This window comes from Nomascus leucogenys, chromosome 2 (genome assembly GCF_006542625.1).
Source record: "Nomascus leucogenys isolate Asia chromosome 2, Asia_NLE_v1, whole genome shotgun sequence".
Classification (NCBI taxonomy): domain Eukaryota; kingdom Metazoa; phylum Chordata; class Mammalia; order Primates; family Hylobatidae; genus Nomascus; species Nomascus leucogenys.
In genome coordinates, this window is record NC_044382.1 from 109137725 (window position 1) to 109154813 (window position 17089).

The following is a 17089-nucleotide window of genomic DNA, read 5'->3' on the forward strand; positions in this document are numbered from 1 at the left end:
CTGATTTTATAAACAAGAAATATGTCCACCAGCTAGTTGAAAAAATAATGTTATGATCTTTTTCCCCAAATATTCTGAATATCAGGTTGAAAAACAGTAGAATTTGTACAGGAAAGCCTATATAAATACTCTACAAATGAAATCACAAAAATTGATAGGAATACCACTGACACACCATAACAGTTTATCTTAACAAAGTCCAGGTTATATAAGAAGATAATTATATTTTAAATAAGCAACCCTAGGGCCTATGCATTATAGAAACTGGAAAAGTGTTTATGTCAAGCACTTAATGATTTTTCACGAAAGTTAACAACTAGCACCAAAAGTGTCAATATACAGAAATTTTTGTATATATTGAGTACCACTTATTTGTCTGGTGAATAATTAATATCTGACACTTCTACTTCAACAGAAATTTCTCATTTCCTGTGAAAACGACAAGGCTGGCTCTAAAATAGAGACTACACGGATGTGGTTAAATCATCAAGCTAGATGGTGTTATCGTTTTTCTTTGAATATAATTTAAATGGGTTGCTGTAGATCTATTTGAAGATGTACACTCCCAAGAAGTGGCATGTTTACAAGCTTGCAGTGAGTAGATTAGTGGTCCTGATTTGAAAAAAGACTCTGTAATGGAAATCCAAAAGGGAAAATCTATTTTATTTGGTCAAAAAAGTTAACACTTACATGCTAGTCAACTAACGTCAAAAGGGACTTTCCAATAACAGCACCTTTGCTGTGTTATAGACAGTTAGTTGCAAAAATAATGTAAAACATGTCTTTTAAGTTCCTGATTACAATTATACCTCTTTATTTTATTTACTCTTAAGGAAAAATGATTTAAAATGGAACTATAAGAGTTAAGCACAGTTTTAAAAGACATCATATTGTCTAACTCTTAGGAGAAACTGATGCTTAATAAGATAAATAATTACTAAATGCAGATTGTAATTATGTGTTTTTCCAATGTTGTTACAGGCTCAGCAGTATTTTTTTCAATTGAAGCAGTAAAAATAGTAAAAGTGATTTCAAAACAGAAAAGACTCCCAACTCACATAGATTAATCAAAATATAAAAACACAAAAAGCTTAGGCAAAACTCAGAACTCGCTATTTTACAAAGTAAAAAGAAAAAGAGGTAAACTTGAGTGACTCTGGGTTTGTTTGTTTGTTTTTTCTTATTCCTGAACCAAACTTTTAGTTTCTGTTTTAGGTCTTCTACGTATGGAAAATTATCTGAGTTAAGATTCCTTTTATAGGATCCAAGAAAGACTGAAAGTAGTTACTATGAGTGAATAGTATTACGACCTAAGTGCTTAATAATTTTTGGAAACAGTAAGAAAGGGTTAATTTTTTATCTCCTAGTGCAAACAGTTTTTAGATTGTAGATGTAATGGCGAATCAAAAGCTTTGTGAATTTGCTAAGTCTAGTTGTTGTTCAGACTATAAATATGAAAAAAAAATTCAAATATAATTAGCTAAATGTCATTGGAAGCATAGAAAACTCCTGTACTTACACTGAACTGAAACAACACCATGTCACCAAGGAGAACATGCATGCTTTTGCTAAGAAGACAATTGATAGAAATTTTTGTTTAACAGCAGGTCAAACAAAATTATTTCAGAAATGAGAGAGGTAGAAAGAAAACTGGCTTTAATATCTGCGCTCTATCTAGAGAAACATAAATCAACAAAAGCTAATGCTTAATATGCATGCTTTACCAGTACAAGTTTTCCTAGTACGTGGCCAAGTTATTATCCGATATTCAAAGCAAGGGGTTGTGTTTTATGTGCATGACTCAAAAGAACAAACAAACAAAAAAAAGACCCTTCACAGGTCTTTAACTGTCATTTTGTGATCATAATTCAACTTTTGAAACCTCATTAGATAAGCAAACACATTGAGCAAGTATTTTAACTTAAAGATAACTGAAGGAATCTGAAAATCTGTTTCATTTTCAGTGAAACTAAATATCTTAGTCATAAAAACTATTTTTTGTTAGGCAATATCAGCCTTAAACTGAAAGGTTGGTTTGGACTGTTGAACTGACAACAAGTAGAGTTCTACACAGAAACTTTTAACTGAATTTTCAACTAGAACTTCCCTTTCAACGTCACCTATCACTTGAAATGGCAACCGCAGAATCCCAGAAAATTAATTTACTAAACATTGTTTAGTAACAAGTTTTCACTTGTGAAATGTTAAATATAGCTAAGCTATCACCAAGTGCCACTCTTCTCTGTAGGTTTCTTGGCAATAATAAGCACACAGTTGCAACTAAAATTTAAACGACATTGTTAACTCCATCAGAAAATACTGTGTGACGAATCTTATAGGTGGAATGTATCACAAGTTGAGAAGCAAATTAGGCTACGATACATATGTCAGGAATCAGTTTTTGCAAACTTTAGACACTGACTACAAAAAAATCACTGTAAATTAAGTTAGTACTGATACAGTTCACTAAAAGAAAATAAAAAGTAAAACTAAAAAATGCCAAGTGTTTCATTATGCCTACAAAAAAACAGAGAACACACATTTTTTTTTTGTTTGTTTGAAAAGATTATTTTTGCAAGGCAACTTGCCTTAAAGCTCTGAAAGAATAAAACTTTTAACTGTACCTTGTTTAGGATTTCTAAGTCCTAGTAGTTATGGGAAAGGCATCTTAGTATCAAAAAAAAATCTTAAACACAACAAATGAAAAGGCAAAATTGTCCCACAATACTTGATGAAGAGCATTCTTAGTTTAATTTACACCCTAGAGTGCCATTTGATATTTGGTCCACAATTTGGTAATGTTGAATGAAAAATGTCTTTTGTTATTTTAGAGCAAAGAGAATCATTTATTCCATAATGATAAATTTTAATAATATACATTTGGGTACTAAAATATATTCTTAACAAAAAAATTATTTTATAAGGTCCTGGTTCCTCAGTCAGGAGGTCTGGTTTGAATCTTGACACCACCACTAATAAGCTTTGTGACCCAAGATTAGCTCTACCGGTTACTTATTGATCAAAACAAGTGGAAGATAGTATAAACATTGTATGTAGAAGTTTTTGTAAAGTAAATCTATGTATGCAATAGGAAATTTTTCTTGTCAGTTAAGCATATATAAATTTGCAATTGTGTTTAGTTAACCTGCAGCTTTTATGCGTTTGAGATTATTGATATATCATGACACTAAGAGCTGAAATATTTTTTCTAATTATGATGTGATAAAGCTATCCTGATGTGTACATTTGTACATTTCTATACCTCTATAATTGATGTTTGCACTTTTTGGGGTTTCTAGTCAACATATAAAAAACAACAACAACAAAAGAAAATAAATAATCCAAATATGGAAAAAAAGTCAAGTTGCAAGTATTGGACATAACTACATAATGTCTCAGTACAATGTTCACAGCTTTACTCACAACATCTAATGCATCTTAAATGTGTTATTTCTTAGCTTATAATAATAAAGAACAAACTTTTATCAACATCAAGGCTTAAAACCAAGATAATTATTTTGAGTGCAAAGTTAGCTGTAGAATGCATAAACTCCATAAATTTTGAATCCTCAAAGTACAATGAAGTAACACATGGAACCATCTCTCATAGACAACTGCATAGAAGTACAGTTGTTTGATGAATACATATGAACCAATTCTTGGTTTGCTTATGAAAATAATATAAGGCATATGGGAACAAAGGTATTAGTAATAGGGTTGAAAATCATATCCACAAATGTAAAAAAAAATTATCTCAGGAACTGTTTTCACATTTTATTATGTGGACAATTATTAGGAATATAATAAGAACATTATAAGTTTAATAAGATTTTTAAATTGAAAGATTTATAATCATAGTTGAATCAGTAAGATAAAAAAATGGTTGGAAATAATGTCTTAATGTTCTCACTCATAAGTGAGAGTTGAACAATGAGAACACATGGACACAGGGAGGGGACCATCACACACCTGGGCCTGTTGGGAGGTGATGGACAAGGGGAGGGAGAGCATTAGGACAAATACTTTATGCATGCAGGGCTTAAAACCTAGATGATGGGTTGATAGGTGCAGCAAACCACCATGGCACATATGTACCTGTGTAACAAACCTGCATGCTCTGCACACATCCTGGAACTTAAAGTAAAATACAAAATAAATAAAAATAAAAATAAACAAAAACTTAAAAGTAGAATTTTGAAAACACTTATAAAATTTACCCACACCCAATCACTGACCCAAAGTGATATGGAAATTCTTAAATGCCAGAAAAGTGAGGAAGAAAGAAAATAATAATAATAACAATAATAAATGATCCATAATTAGTTTCCAATATGTCTTTTAAAAATATTTGCAAAAGCTAAGCCAACAGTCAGATATTTTCATATTCTAAATTTTTTATTACAGTTATCAAACTAATACTCATTAGTCATTTCTGCTATAGCCAATTCTAATTTTTATGAACTCTTTGCACATTGTACAATAATGGTTTTACAAATTATCCTTTCCTTTCGAGGAAGTGACAACTTTGTATGTATTATTCAACATTTGTTCATTGTTTTATTGTTTATTTCTTTAATCTGTTAAGGAGAACCATACAAAAATAGTACTAACATTTCATTCATACTATCAGCTATTATAATTGAAAATAGATCACCCTCAAATACATGAATGCAATGCTCATTGATTTGTAAAATTGTAATGTAAATCTTTTGGGTCAACTTAGGTTTACTACCCTTCACCTGAATATGTTATTAATAGCAAAATGTATATAGCCTCATGCATATTTATAGTATTTGATTTTTATATAGCTATTAGGAAAGGCATGAGCAGATATAATACTTGAACTAGCGTCAATTGCTTATTTAATTTACTTATTAGATTTTTTGCTATCTGATACATTATTTAGCATGGCTAGATATACTAGTTAAACTATTACAATATTTTATTTTACTTTCTTCCATCAGGTTTCTTTACCAGATCTCTACAGCCTTAATTGGCTCCTTTCTTGCTAAGCCATCCAATTTGAAAGTTATTTTTCTGCTTACAGATCAAATTTTTGCTATTTAATCACCTATCTCTCTCTCTTTCCAATATACCTTCAAGAAATATGAATCTTCACTCCATTATAAACCAAAGTATATCTGTGTTTTTAACCCCACATCATCTCACATCTTGTTACTTTTTCCTCATAATTATCTCATCTCTCACAGGATTTCTAAATTCAAATATAAGGATGGGGATATGAGACAGAGAAGAATGCACTTGACAGGTATCATGAAAGATGTGAACTCCAGGTATGAAAATGTCAAACTTGAGAGACCATGACTAAGGTCAGCTTTAACCAGCAAAATTTTAGGAAGAGTACAGATTCAGAGTTGTCAACTCTTTCAATTTCTCAAGAGTTTATGGAAATTTGTACTTTTATTTAAAAACCTCCTGGTTTTTAATATTGGCTTTAAGGTTTCTTTTTTCTTTATCCAGTTGAAATAAATTTTGCTTGCTGGCCATATTCCACCCAGAAGTCATTGATTTATGAGCTCTGTCATCAGACTCTACTCATCTATTCATTCTTGTAGGAGGCACATGAATATAGAAAGCTCCCACCAAACTAAAAGCAAACAAACATACACCACTTGACATTGCCATGATTTGATTCCTGTTCCCCTTTCCGGTCAATTTCAAACCTTTAAACCAAAGTAGTAATACTATTATTACATCTCCCTGATGCCCATATTTTTAAAATTTCCAGACATTCTTTCCAGTAAATTTCAACATGCTGTAATTATCTTTTCTCCAAAACATTGTGTGAAATTTCTATGCATGCTCTAAAGATGAGTGTAATAGACTCTTCCTTCAAATTGTTTATAATCTACATTAAAGGTAGGTATAATCCAAGAAGTGAGTAGGTAGAAACTCAAGAAAATTGATCAGCCTCTTATATCTTAGTCACTAAGCTAAACCTATAAAATCTGTGTGTTAATGTTAACTATTCATTGACTTTTGGATTATTTTATTATATAATGAATGTATTCTTTCACACTTTTAGTGAGTTCTCGTTTACTGAAATGCTCTAATTCAAATGTACCAACCAATACAGTAATGCAATGTAACTATAAAGAAAAAACAATCTTCCTGTTTCCTCCATAATTAAGAAGGTATGACCCTACCTTTCTTATTAGTAACAGGTTTACATCAGAAGAAAATTACATACTGGATAAACGTAGGCATGGAGTATGATTTCGAGAGTGGGTTTCAGCTAAAATGACTAGTCTTACAAAGATGTCAGTAATCTAGAAAGCTTATTTTCTGATTTTTATCCAATTTTTAAAACATGAGCCCACACAGAAATACTCATTCACAGGGTAAGACTAATTTATTTATAATCATCAGCACAATAGGAGTGTAATAGGCTCTAATTTTCAGCTAGTTGAGAAAACCCAAAAGCAGAATGAAGACTCAATAGGGAAGTTAAAGATAATTCTTAAAATATATGTCCATCCTGAGTAATTGAGTGAAGTATGTTAAATATTAGTACTCTGCTAAATATTTTATTCCATTAGTATAAAGACACTATATTCAAAACTCACTTATTCATCCTTAAATCTCTGACTATATAATGATTTCAGTTTTATGGTTTCATATTCTTCAGTGAGCAACATTAAATAGAACTGGCTCATTCTTTTATTTAAGTATTCATACTTAAACCATAAATCAGGTGTTGAATATAAGTTTGCCAAGCCCAACGTATTTGAGAACATGATGTGAAATTTATTATGCCTTAGTAAAGAAACTCACCTTATCTCTAGGACCAAAGAGGAATTGATTTTCCAACCTTCTACATTGTGCTGGAAGATTGAAGAGCCAGCCTTTCGAATGATTTTATCAGAGCTATTGACAAGTGACCGACTCAAAGACAATTCACCATCTCTGAAACAAAACAAAATTGTCAGCTTTGTGAAAGTAAGAAATATTTTGTGTATACCGCACAGTACATAATTTGAATTAATTACTGGTGATGAATTTTAGATACTTTTTCACCTACAAGTTAGAAGGAAATATGCAAGCATGATGAAAGGTATTATGAGGATTAAGTGAATATGACTATCAGGACAAGAATCTACATGTAATATTTTTGAAATTAAACAATTTCTGAAAAAAAAAGATCTCTATGATACTTAAAGAGAAAAATCACCAAATATAAAGACAGAATTACATAATTCAGCAATCTCTCCTCTGGGCATATACCCAAAGGAATTAAAATCAGTATATCAAAGAGATGCTTATAGTCCCAAGTTCATTGCACCATTATTCACAATAGCCAACATACAGAAATAATATAACTGTCCATTAACAGAGGAATAGACAAAGAAAATGTGGTGTATATACCAATGGAGTTCTATTCAGCCCTTAAGAAGAACAAAATCCTGCCATTTGTGCTAACATGAATGAACCTAGAGGACCTTAAGGTAAGTGAGTAAGTCTAAAACACAGAGACAAATACCTTATAATCTCACTTACATATTGATTCTAAAACAGTGGAAATCATAGAAGTAGCGAACAGAATATTGGGAAGAAGGAGTGAAGAGGGAATGGGGAGAAATTAGTCAATAGGTACACAATTTCACATTTAGATGGGAGGAATAGGTTCTGTTGCACAACACAGTGACTATAGTTAATAATATTGTATTGTATATTTTTAAGTAGCTCCAAGAGATTTTAAGTGTTCACACTACAAAGAAATGATGTTTTTGAGGTGATGGATATGCTAATTAGCCTGATCTTATCATTACAAAGTGTATACTTGTGTAGAAACTTCACATTGTATCCCGTAAATATATACAATTATTGTTTGGCAACTAAAATAAGATAAAACAAATAAGCTCTGTTTCCTACTAGTCACTCACTAGCTCTGTTTAGACAACAGAGACAGAATGTTTTGTCAGTGCTCCTCCATCTGTATAATTGTGATTCCTAAGATTGTAATTTGATTTTTACAGAAGGCATATATGCATAATAGAAGGGGCTTCTGTTTTGAAGCAAGAATAACTTGGAATATCAGGTGATCTGGGCATGTTTGTGATTCTATGACTTGCTTGAGTTCCTAGACTCTATTCTCTTTCTAAGCCACAGTGGTCTTACCTTACTTTGAAAATTACAGTAACTTTATGTAATATACAATGGCTTTGTGAGGATCAAGTAAGGCTCTGCATGTAAAAGTAATTTTTCAAAAATTGCATTGATTTCAAAACATCTCAACAATGAGTCACTTCCCTGACAGTTGGTGGAGAGACAGAGATTATAGTAGAGAGAAAACTCATTAAATAGTCATTATTACTAGTATTTTCTCTTACATTAAAAAAACTACCTTCCTGCAACCAATAGTGTCAAGCTAGCATATCATGTGGCATGGTACTAGCTGAGGTGCTGGTGGGAGTGATGATGCCGGCAGATACCTACAATAGCATGCATGCCATTAGAACATTTATAGCTGAATAAATTCATTATTCAATAGACCATTTTCTTGTACTTTATAAATGTAAACATAGACTCAGAAAATCAAAAAGCTACTTCTTATGGTATACCAATAGTAACCATGGCCCTTTGAATATTTGTATTTATTTCTTTACATCACCTTTTACTTCTTAGAATGTCAAAAATATAGTTAAAAAATAACATGACTATTTGCTCCATAACAAAGTCTAAATCTGTGTTTTTTTTATGCAGGCAATCCTCTCCTAGTATCAATGGAAACATTGCCTGTGTAACAGCTATTGGATGAATTCTGTAATTGAAGCCTTATAGTTTGGTATTTTGGCTTGCATTCTTTTTTAAACATGTTAGTTTAAATTTGAAGCAGCTCAAAGCATCATAGGCTGCTACTCCCTGTGAAATTCAGAATTCTACAAAAATTAATATCTTAAACTATCCTACTGATGAAAATGATACATTTGCATGCCTATGCATGGCAAATAATGATTGCTTTACAGGGAGAATTTAGGATGCCAGAAAACACGGGGTGTGCTTTACTGACCATCGGCCCAAGAGTCAATTTTTATATTATATTTCTAATGATAATAACTACTTATGAATAAAAATGTGGCTATATACAGAAGCTAATGTTCACACTTTGGGAGATATGACTACATGGTTTCAGGTGCAAACTATCACTATTTCTGGGGATAAGGGATATTTCTAATCATCACCTTATTAATTGATGTATCAGTGTCATCTTTTTCTAACCACAGATTGATATCATTATAATAATTATTTTCACCACCAATAAACTTTCATAGGAGAAATAAAAATATGCATGGGCTTGCACTCTTTAAAATGTGTGGAAGAGCTGGGTATGGTTGGCAGTGTCTACTCAGGAGGCTGAGGTGGGGGGATTACTTGATCCTAGGAGTTAGAGACCAGCCTGGGTAACATCACAAGTCCCTGTCTCTAAAAACTAAATAATTAATTAAATAATCTATAGATGATTGCTTCATTGACATGGAAATACAGATATATTTTTACATGGCAGAATGTTTGATATGATGTTTTCAGTTGTTCCAAGCCTTTTCAGAATATGCAAGATTTAAAAAGTTTAAATCAGTGTTCTATGAATAAAATGCTAACATTTTACTCTGCTGTTTGAATTGCTTTCATTGAGCTGGTGATAAGCCAAATTTCAGACTTTTATCACTGGAAAGAATTTTGAATGAAAATATCTACAACTAGTCACACTGTTTATAGTCAATGTGGGGAGAAGGTCAAACTTAGTACAATCTGAAGCTCTAGAGTAAATTTCTCTGTATAAAATTAAATGGGTCCCATGGGATGTTTCACTCATGACCTTGGTAGCATTCTGTCTCAGAAAAGGCTCTTCATTCTCATGAATGCGAAGCCTGAAGGATGTTGCCACCCCCCTACTTATCTCTCGTTCCAGATCAGACATGACTTTTGAACAGCTGCACTGAAAACATTTATTGCATAGGATCATCTATAAGAAGATTCAATATGTACTTTTAAAAGGAAAATAGCAAAACACATCAACGAAATCACTCCACATAAATCAATATAATACAAAGGATCCCTGCTTATATGGAGCAAAGAAAAATTCACTAAGATGGTCATCTATGTGATACCAGTGTCAGGAATTAATCATTTTTTAGGTAACTTAGTGTCTACAAATATTTCCAGGCTTCACCACAATTTACTCTATTAGTTTTGCAGTACGTAAGACATATGATTAATTTCACTTCATGGCATTAGGTCTCAAAAGCCCCGTATTCCACCCTACTGAAGCTCTTCGTGACTTGGCTTTTGAATGTATTTGTTCCCTTTTAACTAGGTTAAACTTCCTCTTTAATATAAAAATTTAAATAAAGAACTTGCATGAAACTAAGCCTGAACACACACAGCAGGCCATTTTGTATTTTCATTACCTAAGTGTCAAACAACTAAAAATAAAGATGATAGGTTCTACCTTAATTTATTGCTTATGAGTTTTAGTAGAATTGTGAAATGTGAAATGTAAAGTAAAGTGCAAATTCTAGATTTCTGCACTCACGAGGTTGTGTTTCATCCTAGAACAAACTGGGACTAACTTTGCTGTCAATGGTAATACTCTAAGTAAAAATATTTATTTCCACTTTCAATTTTATCATAGGTTTTAGAACTAATATTGCTGATTATTTAGTAATACAACGTAAAGTACATACTCAAATTATAAAAGAGATCTTTGGATAATAAGAAAAGTAAGTTAGTCTCATTTGTAGTCAACCAGAAAAATAGTGTGTAGCAAGATTTAAGGACTAACAAAACAAATATTTATGTAACATTAAAGTTTATGTTACACTTTCAAATATATTATCTCATTCAATGAGGATGCTTACATATTTTACCTGTGGGAGCCTTACATTAACACATTTCGAATTATACCCAAAAGTGCACAAAGAGCTAGTTAAGTCATAAGCCAACTGTGAGGTCTACTAAGAAAGTAAAGTTAGTCAAGAACACACCACTTAATGCCTTCACTGCTCTTTGACTTAAACTTTATTAACTAATAGGCTTTCATGGAAGGAAATATGAATTTTAGATATTCAATAATCATTACTTGACCTATGCTGGAACAATTCCTTATATATTTAAAGAAAAACATGTCGCAGGTATTCCTTTGGAGATATGAGAATGTGGATGGTTGGTGAGAACGTTGTGCTGGTTCTCTATTTTTCCATCTGCGTGGTATGACTGCTCAATATGGTGGCATACTAATAGAGTAACTATAGATGGGACCTCCAGTTGTAGGGGGAAGGGTCGAAGGGATAAAGGAACTGCCTTGTATTGCAAAATTGGTAGCAGAAAAGCTAAATATGACACTGGGGTGGTGATGCAAGATTCAAGGACTATGAAGGCCCTTCTTTGAAACTGCTACCAAGCCACAAGGCTCGCAGTGCCCCCCAAAGGCCAGAGACTGCTTTGGTTACCTCACTTGAATACTGGACCGGGATCTGGAGCCGAACCTCCATTCTAGTTTACTCAAAACTCAAAACTGGCCTCTCCACGTGGCTTGGGTAGAAAGAGAGTCAATGAGATGATTAGATGGTATTATGAGTCAACTCCTCCACCAGAAGCGCTATTTGGGAGTTGAAACGAAATAACGAGCTCAGGTCACAAGCTTTTCCACTGAACCTTTCATCCTGGAGAAAAAGGAAAGTGCTCAGGGAGCCTAGCTGCCCTGGCATTGTTCCTGGCAGCTCCAATTCTATCCACAGTCTTGGTCTCTCAGGAAGAGCCAAGGCAGTCAGGACGCTACAGGGCACGGGTGTAAGCGCGATGTTCGCGGCCAGCCCTCTGCCTTGCCCCACCGTAATTGCGGGTTTTAATTAAGAAGGAGGAGCCAGTTGCCGACCGAGCTTTTTTTTTTTTTTTTTTTTTTTTTAATTATACTTTAGGTTTTAGGGTACATGTGCGACTGAGCTTTGAAAGTGACTTTGGGTGGGTGGGGGGGTGGGGGGAAGGAGGGGAGGGACGAAAGGAGCCTGAGTCCTACAATAAAGGCTTACCCCTATCTTCTCACTCATTCTTTCACCCTCGCCGCCGGCGCCCTGGGAGCACGGGATAGCCCCGGTGCGCGCCTCTCTTCCTGTTTGGTTTACTCAAGCGCCTGCCCCAATGCCTTCTCAGCCAAGCTGGGAGGAAACTGCCTCAGCTTGAAAAGGATGCGGGCAAAAGCCCAGCCCGGCTAGCTTAATCGCCGCGCCCGTGCCCGCCTCCTCTTCCTTAACGCCTAGGGCTGCGCCCACCAGCCGGCGACGTCCAGGAAAGGGCCACAGGAGAAATGACACCCGTGCAATGTGGAGTGTCCCGGCTCCACTTCCCCCGCAGGGACTCGAGGCGCGCTCCTTTTTCTGGCCACGGTTTAGGGAGGCTCGGAGATGGACACCTCGGCAGTATCTGGCGACCCTCTCCTCACTCGCTCCGCCCTCTCCTGTTCTCCAGGTTCCGAGCCAAGGGCCCGAACCCTCAGAGTCCTAGTGAGCCTTGGCCGCTTTGTCTGGAATCAGGCTTATCCTCCTAGCCCACGGCCCTGGAGGGAACAAAGAGCCTCGACCCTCAAGCTCTAGCCTCTGCCTCTCATCGGAGCCCCACGCGCCCATTCATCACCTTTCTAAAGACCCCTTTGTCTGCCTGGCAAGCACAGGTCTGCAAGGGATGCCCACGCCCCTGCCCACAGTCCTGCTTTTCTAACAATCGAGCTAGATTGGATTTTCAAGCCACCCAGTCTTGTGTAAACGACCTCATACCGGTCTTTTTTACCCCCTCAGAATAGACCATGTATAGATTTGTTGATGCATAACGACCATTCTAGCCCATTCCTTGCTAGCTTTTTCATTCTCTTCCAGTCCCCTTTGACTGTGGTACTGTTATCCTGGTTTTCTACAGAATAGCAAGTCCTTCTGTAAGGATTAACCTGCATCTTGCTCACTTAAATAAATACTTATTACCTAGGGAGCACGAATATTAAGAAATGGAGTGCAGGAAGTTTAAGAGCATGTGTGTGTGTTAGCAGTCCCATCTCTCTCTCTCTCTCTCACACACACACACACACAAGGGCTGTTTTCTTTGTTTTAATCAATGTCAGAGAAAAATATAAACTGGGCAGGCATCTCTGCTGATGTGTAGTTTCTGATAGAGGACGCCTCCAAACCGGAACAGGGAGGATTTCCGAAACAGGACTTTGAATAGAGTTGACAATCAGGTTCACATCCTCAGAAAAAGGCTTCCAAGCTATGTCAGCAACACAAAGTTGCACCACCTCCTGGGTAAACTTCAAAGACACAGAGGCCAGCGGGTGGAAGGAAGTGTGATATTTAGAGAACTTAGTGGGGCGGGGGAGAGTCTGAACTCATCTAGACAAACTAAAAAAAAAATAGCAGAAATATAGTCTGTGTGAAGCTACAGTACCCAGTTTCTTTCTAAAACTGTAACCATGACGCCCATGCGTTTTACCCGTAGAAGAACAAATAAGGAAGTATCCTTAGTGGTACTGGAGTTTCTAATTCAAATTACAATACATTAATCTATCCAACGTCAAATAGAAAAAAAAAGTAGAGAAACAGAGTATACCTATTTCCTGCTTTCTAAGCTTTAACTTCAGCCCTTCGAGAAACCATCTATCATCTATCCTTAGGTGATAGGACATTGAAAACAGGCAACCGTTTGGTGAATAAAGACATTTCTCTTGAGTTCTGCCCACGGATTAAAAGGACAAGGGCACACGTTCTTTGTTGACACTTCTGCAGTGACTTCTCCTTTGGCGAGAGAGCACCCAGGGCCAACACAACTGTCACCACAACCACACAGAGCAAGTTGAACTCATACTGGGAACAGCTTAGAGAAGCACGCACATCTCAACAACAGCCTTTGTTATTTAATTCATGACACTAACCACGCGCAAGCTCAAACAAACACACATGCTATCCTAACCATCACTCTACCCTCTATATTCACATTTCATTTATGGCTTGACTTTTGTTATATCCTGAAATGAAGCTTTGCATTTACCCGATGAGTTGCGTCTCCTGGTGCTCCTCAGTTCTTGCTATTTCTTTTGTCTTATAAAAGATCAGGAGCAGACTTATTGTGCAGATCGTCCACCTCTTCCTAATGGAGCGCATCTTGGGTGCCCGGGAAAGTCCTGGTTGGCCCAGCTCCCGCACCTTCTCTTGATATAAAGGCTCCGTTTTGGGGAGATAGTCGCGGGGGTGAAATCTGTAAAATGCGAGGAGAGCTTGGAGCCGGGATCCCAGGATCAGATCGCTGGGGTCTTCTGTGGCCAAGCTCCCTCTGGTCCTCGAGCGCTGCCCAGCGACCTCTCGCCCCGTTCGCGCCAGCTCTGCCAGGGTCGCTCCGCGCCGCCTCCCTGGGGCTCAGGTTTCTTTTCAGATGAGACACCTTGTGCATTGGAGGTGGCGGCAGCTTTCTGCAGCTGGGTTCGGGGGCGTCACTGGCCCTTCCCTCTTGCTAGGAGATAAACGCTGCGGAAAGCCAATCACCGGGCTGAGGGGGCGGAGGCTGCCTGGAGAGTAACGTCCCCGCTCTGCCTGCTCTGTGCCGGGAGAGGAAGCTCACAGTGCTACGCGCCTGCGAGCTCGCGCACATACACATATACATACCTATACGCATACATATATATGCACACACACGTACACGCAGAATCACACACACTCTCTTGGGACATCAAAGCATCAGCTCTCTGGACCTGGGAGCTCCAAGATAGTCTATCCGCATCTAGGTGAGAGGGCACCTCGCCTGGGGACAGATTACAAAAGCGTCCCGCCCGAGGAATGCTTCAGGTAGAGCTAGGGGTGGATTGCAAGAGGAGTACCTTCTTTCAATCGCTTTTGCTAAACACACACCCTCACACGCAAAAACACGCCCTCGAAGGTGGAGTGAAACGGGGTGCGGGGGTGGGGACGGCGGTGGAAGGAAGAAGACTTTTATTACTCAATCTGGAAAGTACAAATACACACACGAACCTGTTAGCCGATCGGCCCACTCTGCATGGGTGGTGGACGACGACCCTGGCTCAGGATTCTGCAGGAAACAAGTGATGATAGAGGTGTCATTAGGAACTTTATGGATATTTATGCGCCTCCTTTCATTGCCATTTGGAAACTCCTCACGCAGAAGTCAAGGAAACTCCAATCCCACTTAAACTTCATTGCGGAGAAACAGGGTTCTGAAAAAAAAGCAGCTACCATGGACCTCTTAAACGCCAAGTACCATGGACCTTTTAAACCCAAGTACACCCACACACATTTGGATACCAAGGAAGGAAGGAAGGAAAGAAAGAAAGGAAAGAAAAGAGAGGGGAGGAATGAAGAGCAAAGTCCTCTCCAAAAGTCTCAATTATATATATATAGCCTCTGATTGTCACCTCTCCTCCGTCCCACGGTTTTTCGTACTTGTATTGGGTGGCAGGGACACTGTTCAAGAGTTCTGTGTTCGATTATTCACTCTGAGTACCTCTCCACCATCCTCCGGTCCTTGCCTTCATTGGGAGAGATGCTTGCTACTCTGCTAGTACCACGCCTTGGTTCCGGTCTTTACTGTGGGCTGGTAGGTCGGGAGGCACCTCTAGCATGAGACAGTGTCTGGGAGCCAGGATTTCCCTCATCTATATGCGCCCGTCCCCAGCTCTCGGGTCGCCAGAGTTTCTCTCCAGTTGAATTCCTTGTTTCTTCAGGTTGAACAGTAGCTTCAGCGGTTTTTCATGCTCAGAAATGATGAGGTCCAATTCCAATCTTCCCACCCGCCGTAAGTAAGAAGGAGAATTCTGAGTTGCTTGTCGCCTGATAGCTTAAAATAGCAACGAAAACAGCCAGCATCTTTGCTTAAAAACCCGAGGTTCCCGCCAGTGTTTACCATACTTCCTCTAGAGTTTAGGAAGTTAAGAATTTCTGAGATCTTGAGTTTCCTCTTTGCAGCACAGCGAACGGGGTCAGGTATAAAAATGCTCCAAGGAGCAAGTAATTACGAACCTTTATTGACACTACAAGTGGCCCACAGGGAGCCTTTCGAGTTTATTGATGTCTAGGCAAATCCAGCCTGCATTAATTCATTTCTGTTAGATTGACTTCTGTTAGACTCACTTTTCTTCTGGCAAAAACTGCCAGAATAAAACAGCTTCTTATTTAAGTTAAAAGGGATCGGGGGCTGAGGGCAGGGGTCAGGTAGGATAGGGATGAATGGTTAGGATGCTACGTTCTCAAGGATAAACAATGATTTTTAAACAGTAGACAACTATATTTTAGATTATAGGTAAAACATCACTCTCTGTCAGGGATAGAGTAATATGCATCATTTCATTAAACTCATTTCTTAAGCAATTGTTATGGGGCAGGCAATGTGTGAGGGGACGGGAACACAAAGATGAATAAAACGTAGCATCTAGTCAGACACAAATCCTACTCACTCAAAGGGGGACATCTTTTAAAAATAATAATTTACAGTATGGCAACATGAATCAGAAACATCATTTGAAATATATATGGTATCTGAGTAAGATCCTGGGTTGAAGCAGATGGAGTGTTTAAGCCTTTTGAAGCCCAGAAGATGTGTTTCCCGGTGAAGGGGACACACAGACTCCTGTTTTCAAAGCTGACAAGGGAGTAAGCCAAGCAGAGGGAGGATAGAACATTGCAAGTGGAAAAAGGAGTATGTGCAACTCCAGAGAGGAATAAAACGCTGGTGCTTTGGGGCAACTTTGAAGTGGCCCAGTACTGTTAGAAGGGAAAGTGGTAAGGGAGAGTGCTGGTCCAAAAGTTTCGGTGTACTCATAATATTCTATGGCTCCAGTGTGTGGAACTGTCTTCTGTAATGAGAAAGCCACAAGAAAATCTTCAAGAGGAAAGTGAGTTTAATTTATGTATTAATCTTTAAATTACATTAGGGGAAACTACTTACCTAGCCCAAACAGGAAAAACAACAACAACAACAACAACAACAAAAACCAAGAGCGAAACGAAAGCAACCAAGAACTAGTTATAGGAACACATAAGGCAAATTTAAGTGTCCAGAAGAAATATAAGTGAACTCT

General features: G+C 37.3%; 1 protein-coding gene across 1 annotated transcript in view; it reads right to left on the reverse strand.

Annotated features, from left to right (window-relative positions):
• The window catches only part of ST8SIA4 (ST8 alpha-N-acetyl-neuraminide alpha-2,8-sialyltransferase 4), a 94507-nt gene extending 80056 nt beyond the window's left edge, over positions 1-14451 (reverse strand). Inside the window, 3 exon segments of the mRNA XM_003279973.3 lie at positions 6796-6927; positions 14053-14336; positions 14338-14451. Of these exon segments, the coding sequence (XP_003280021.2) occupies positions 6796-6927; positions 14053-14336; positions 14338-14451 (530 nt within the window).
• Positions 14452-17089: the final 2638 nt, after the last annotated feature.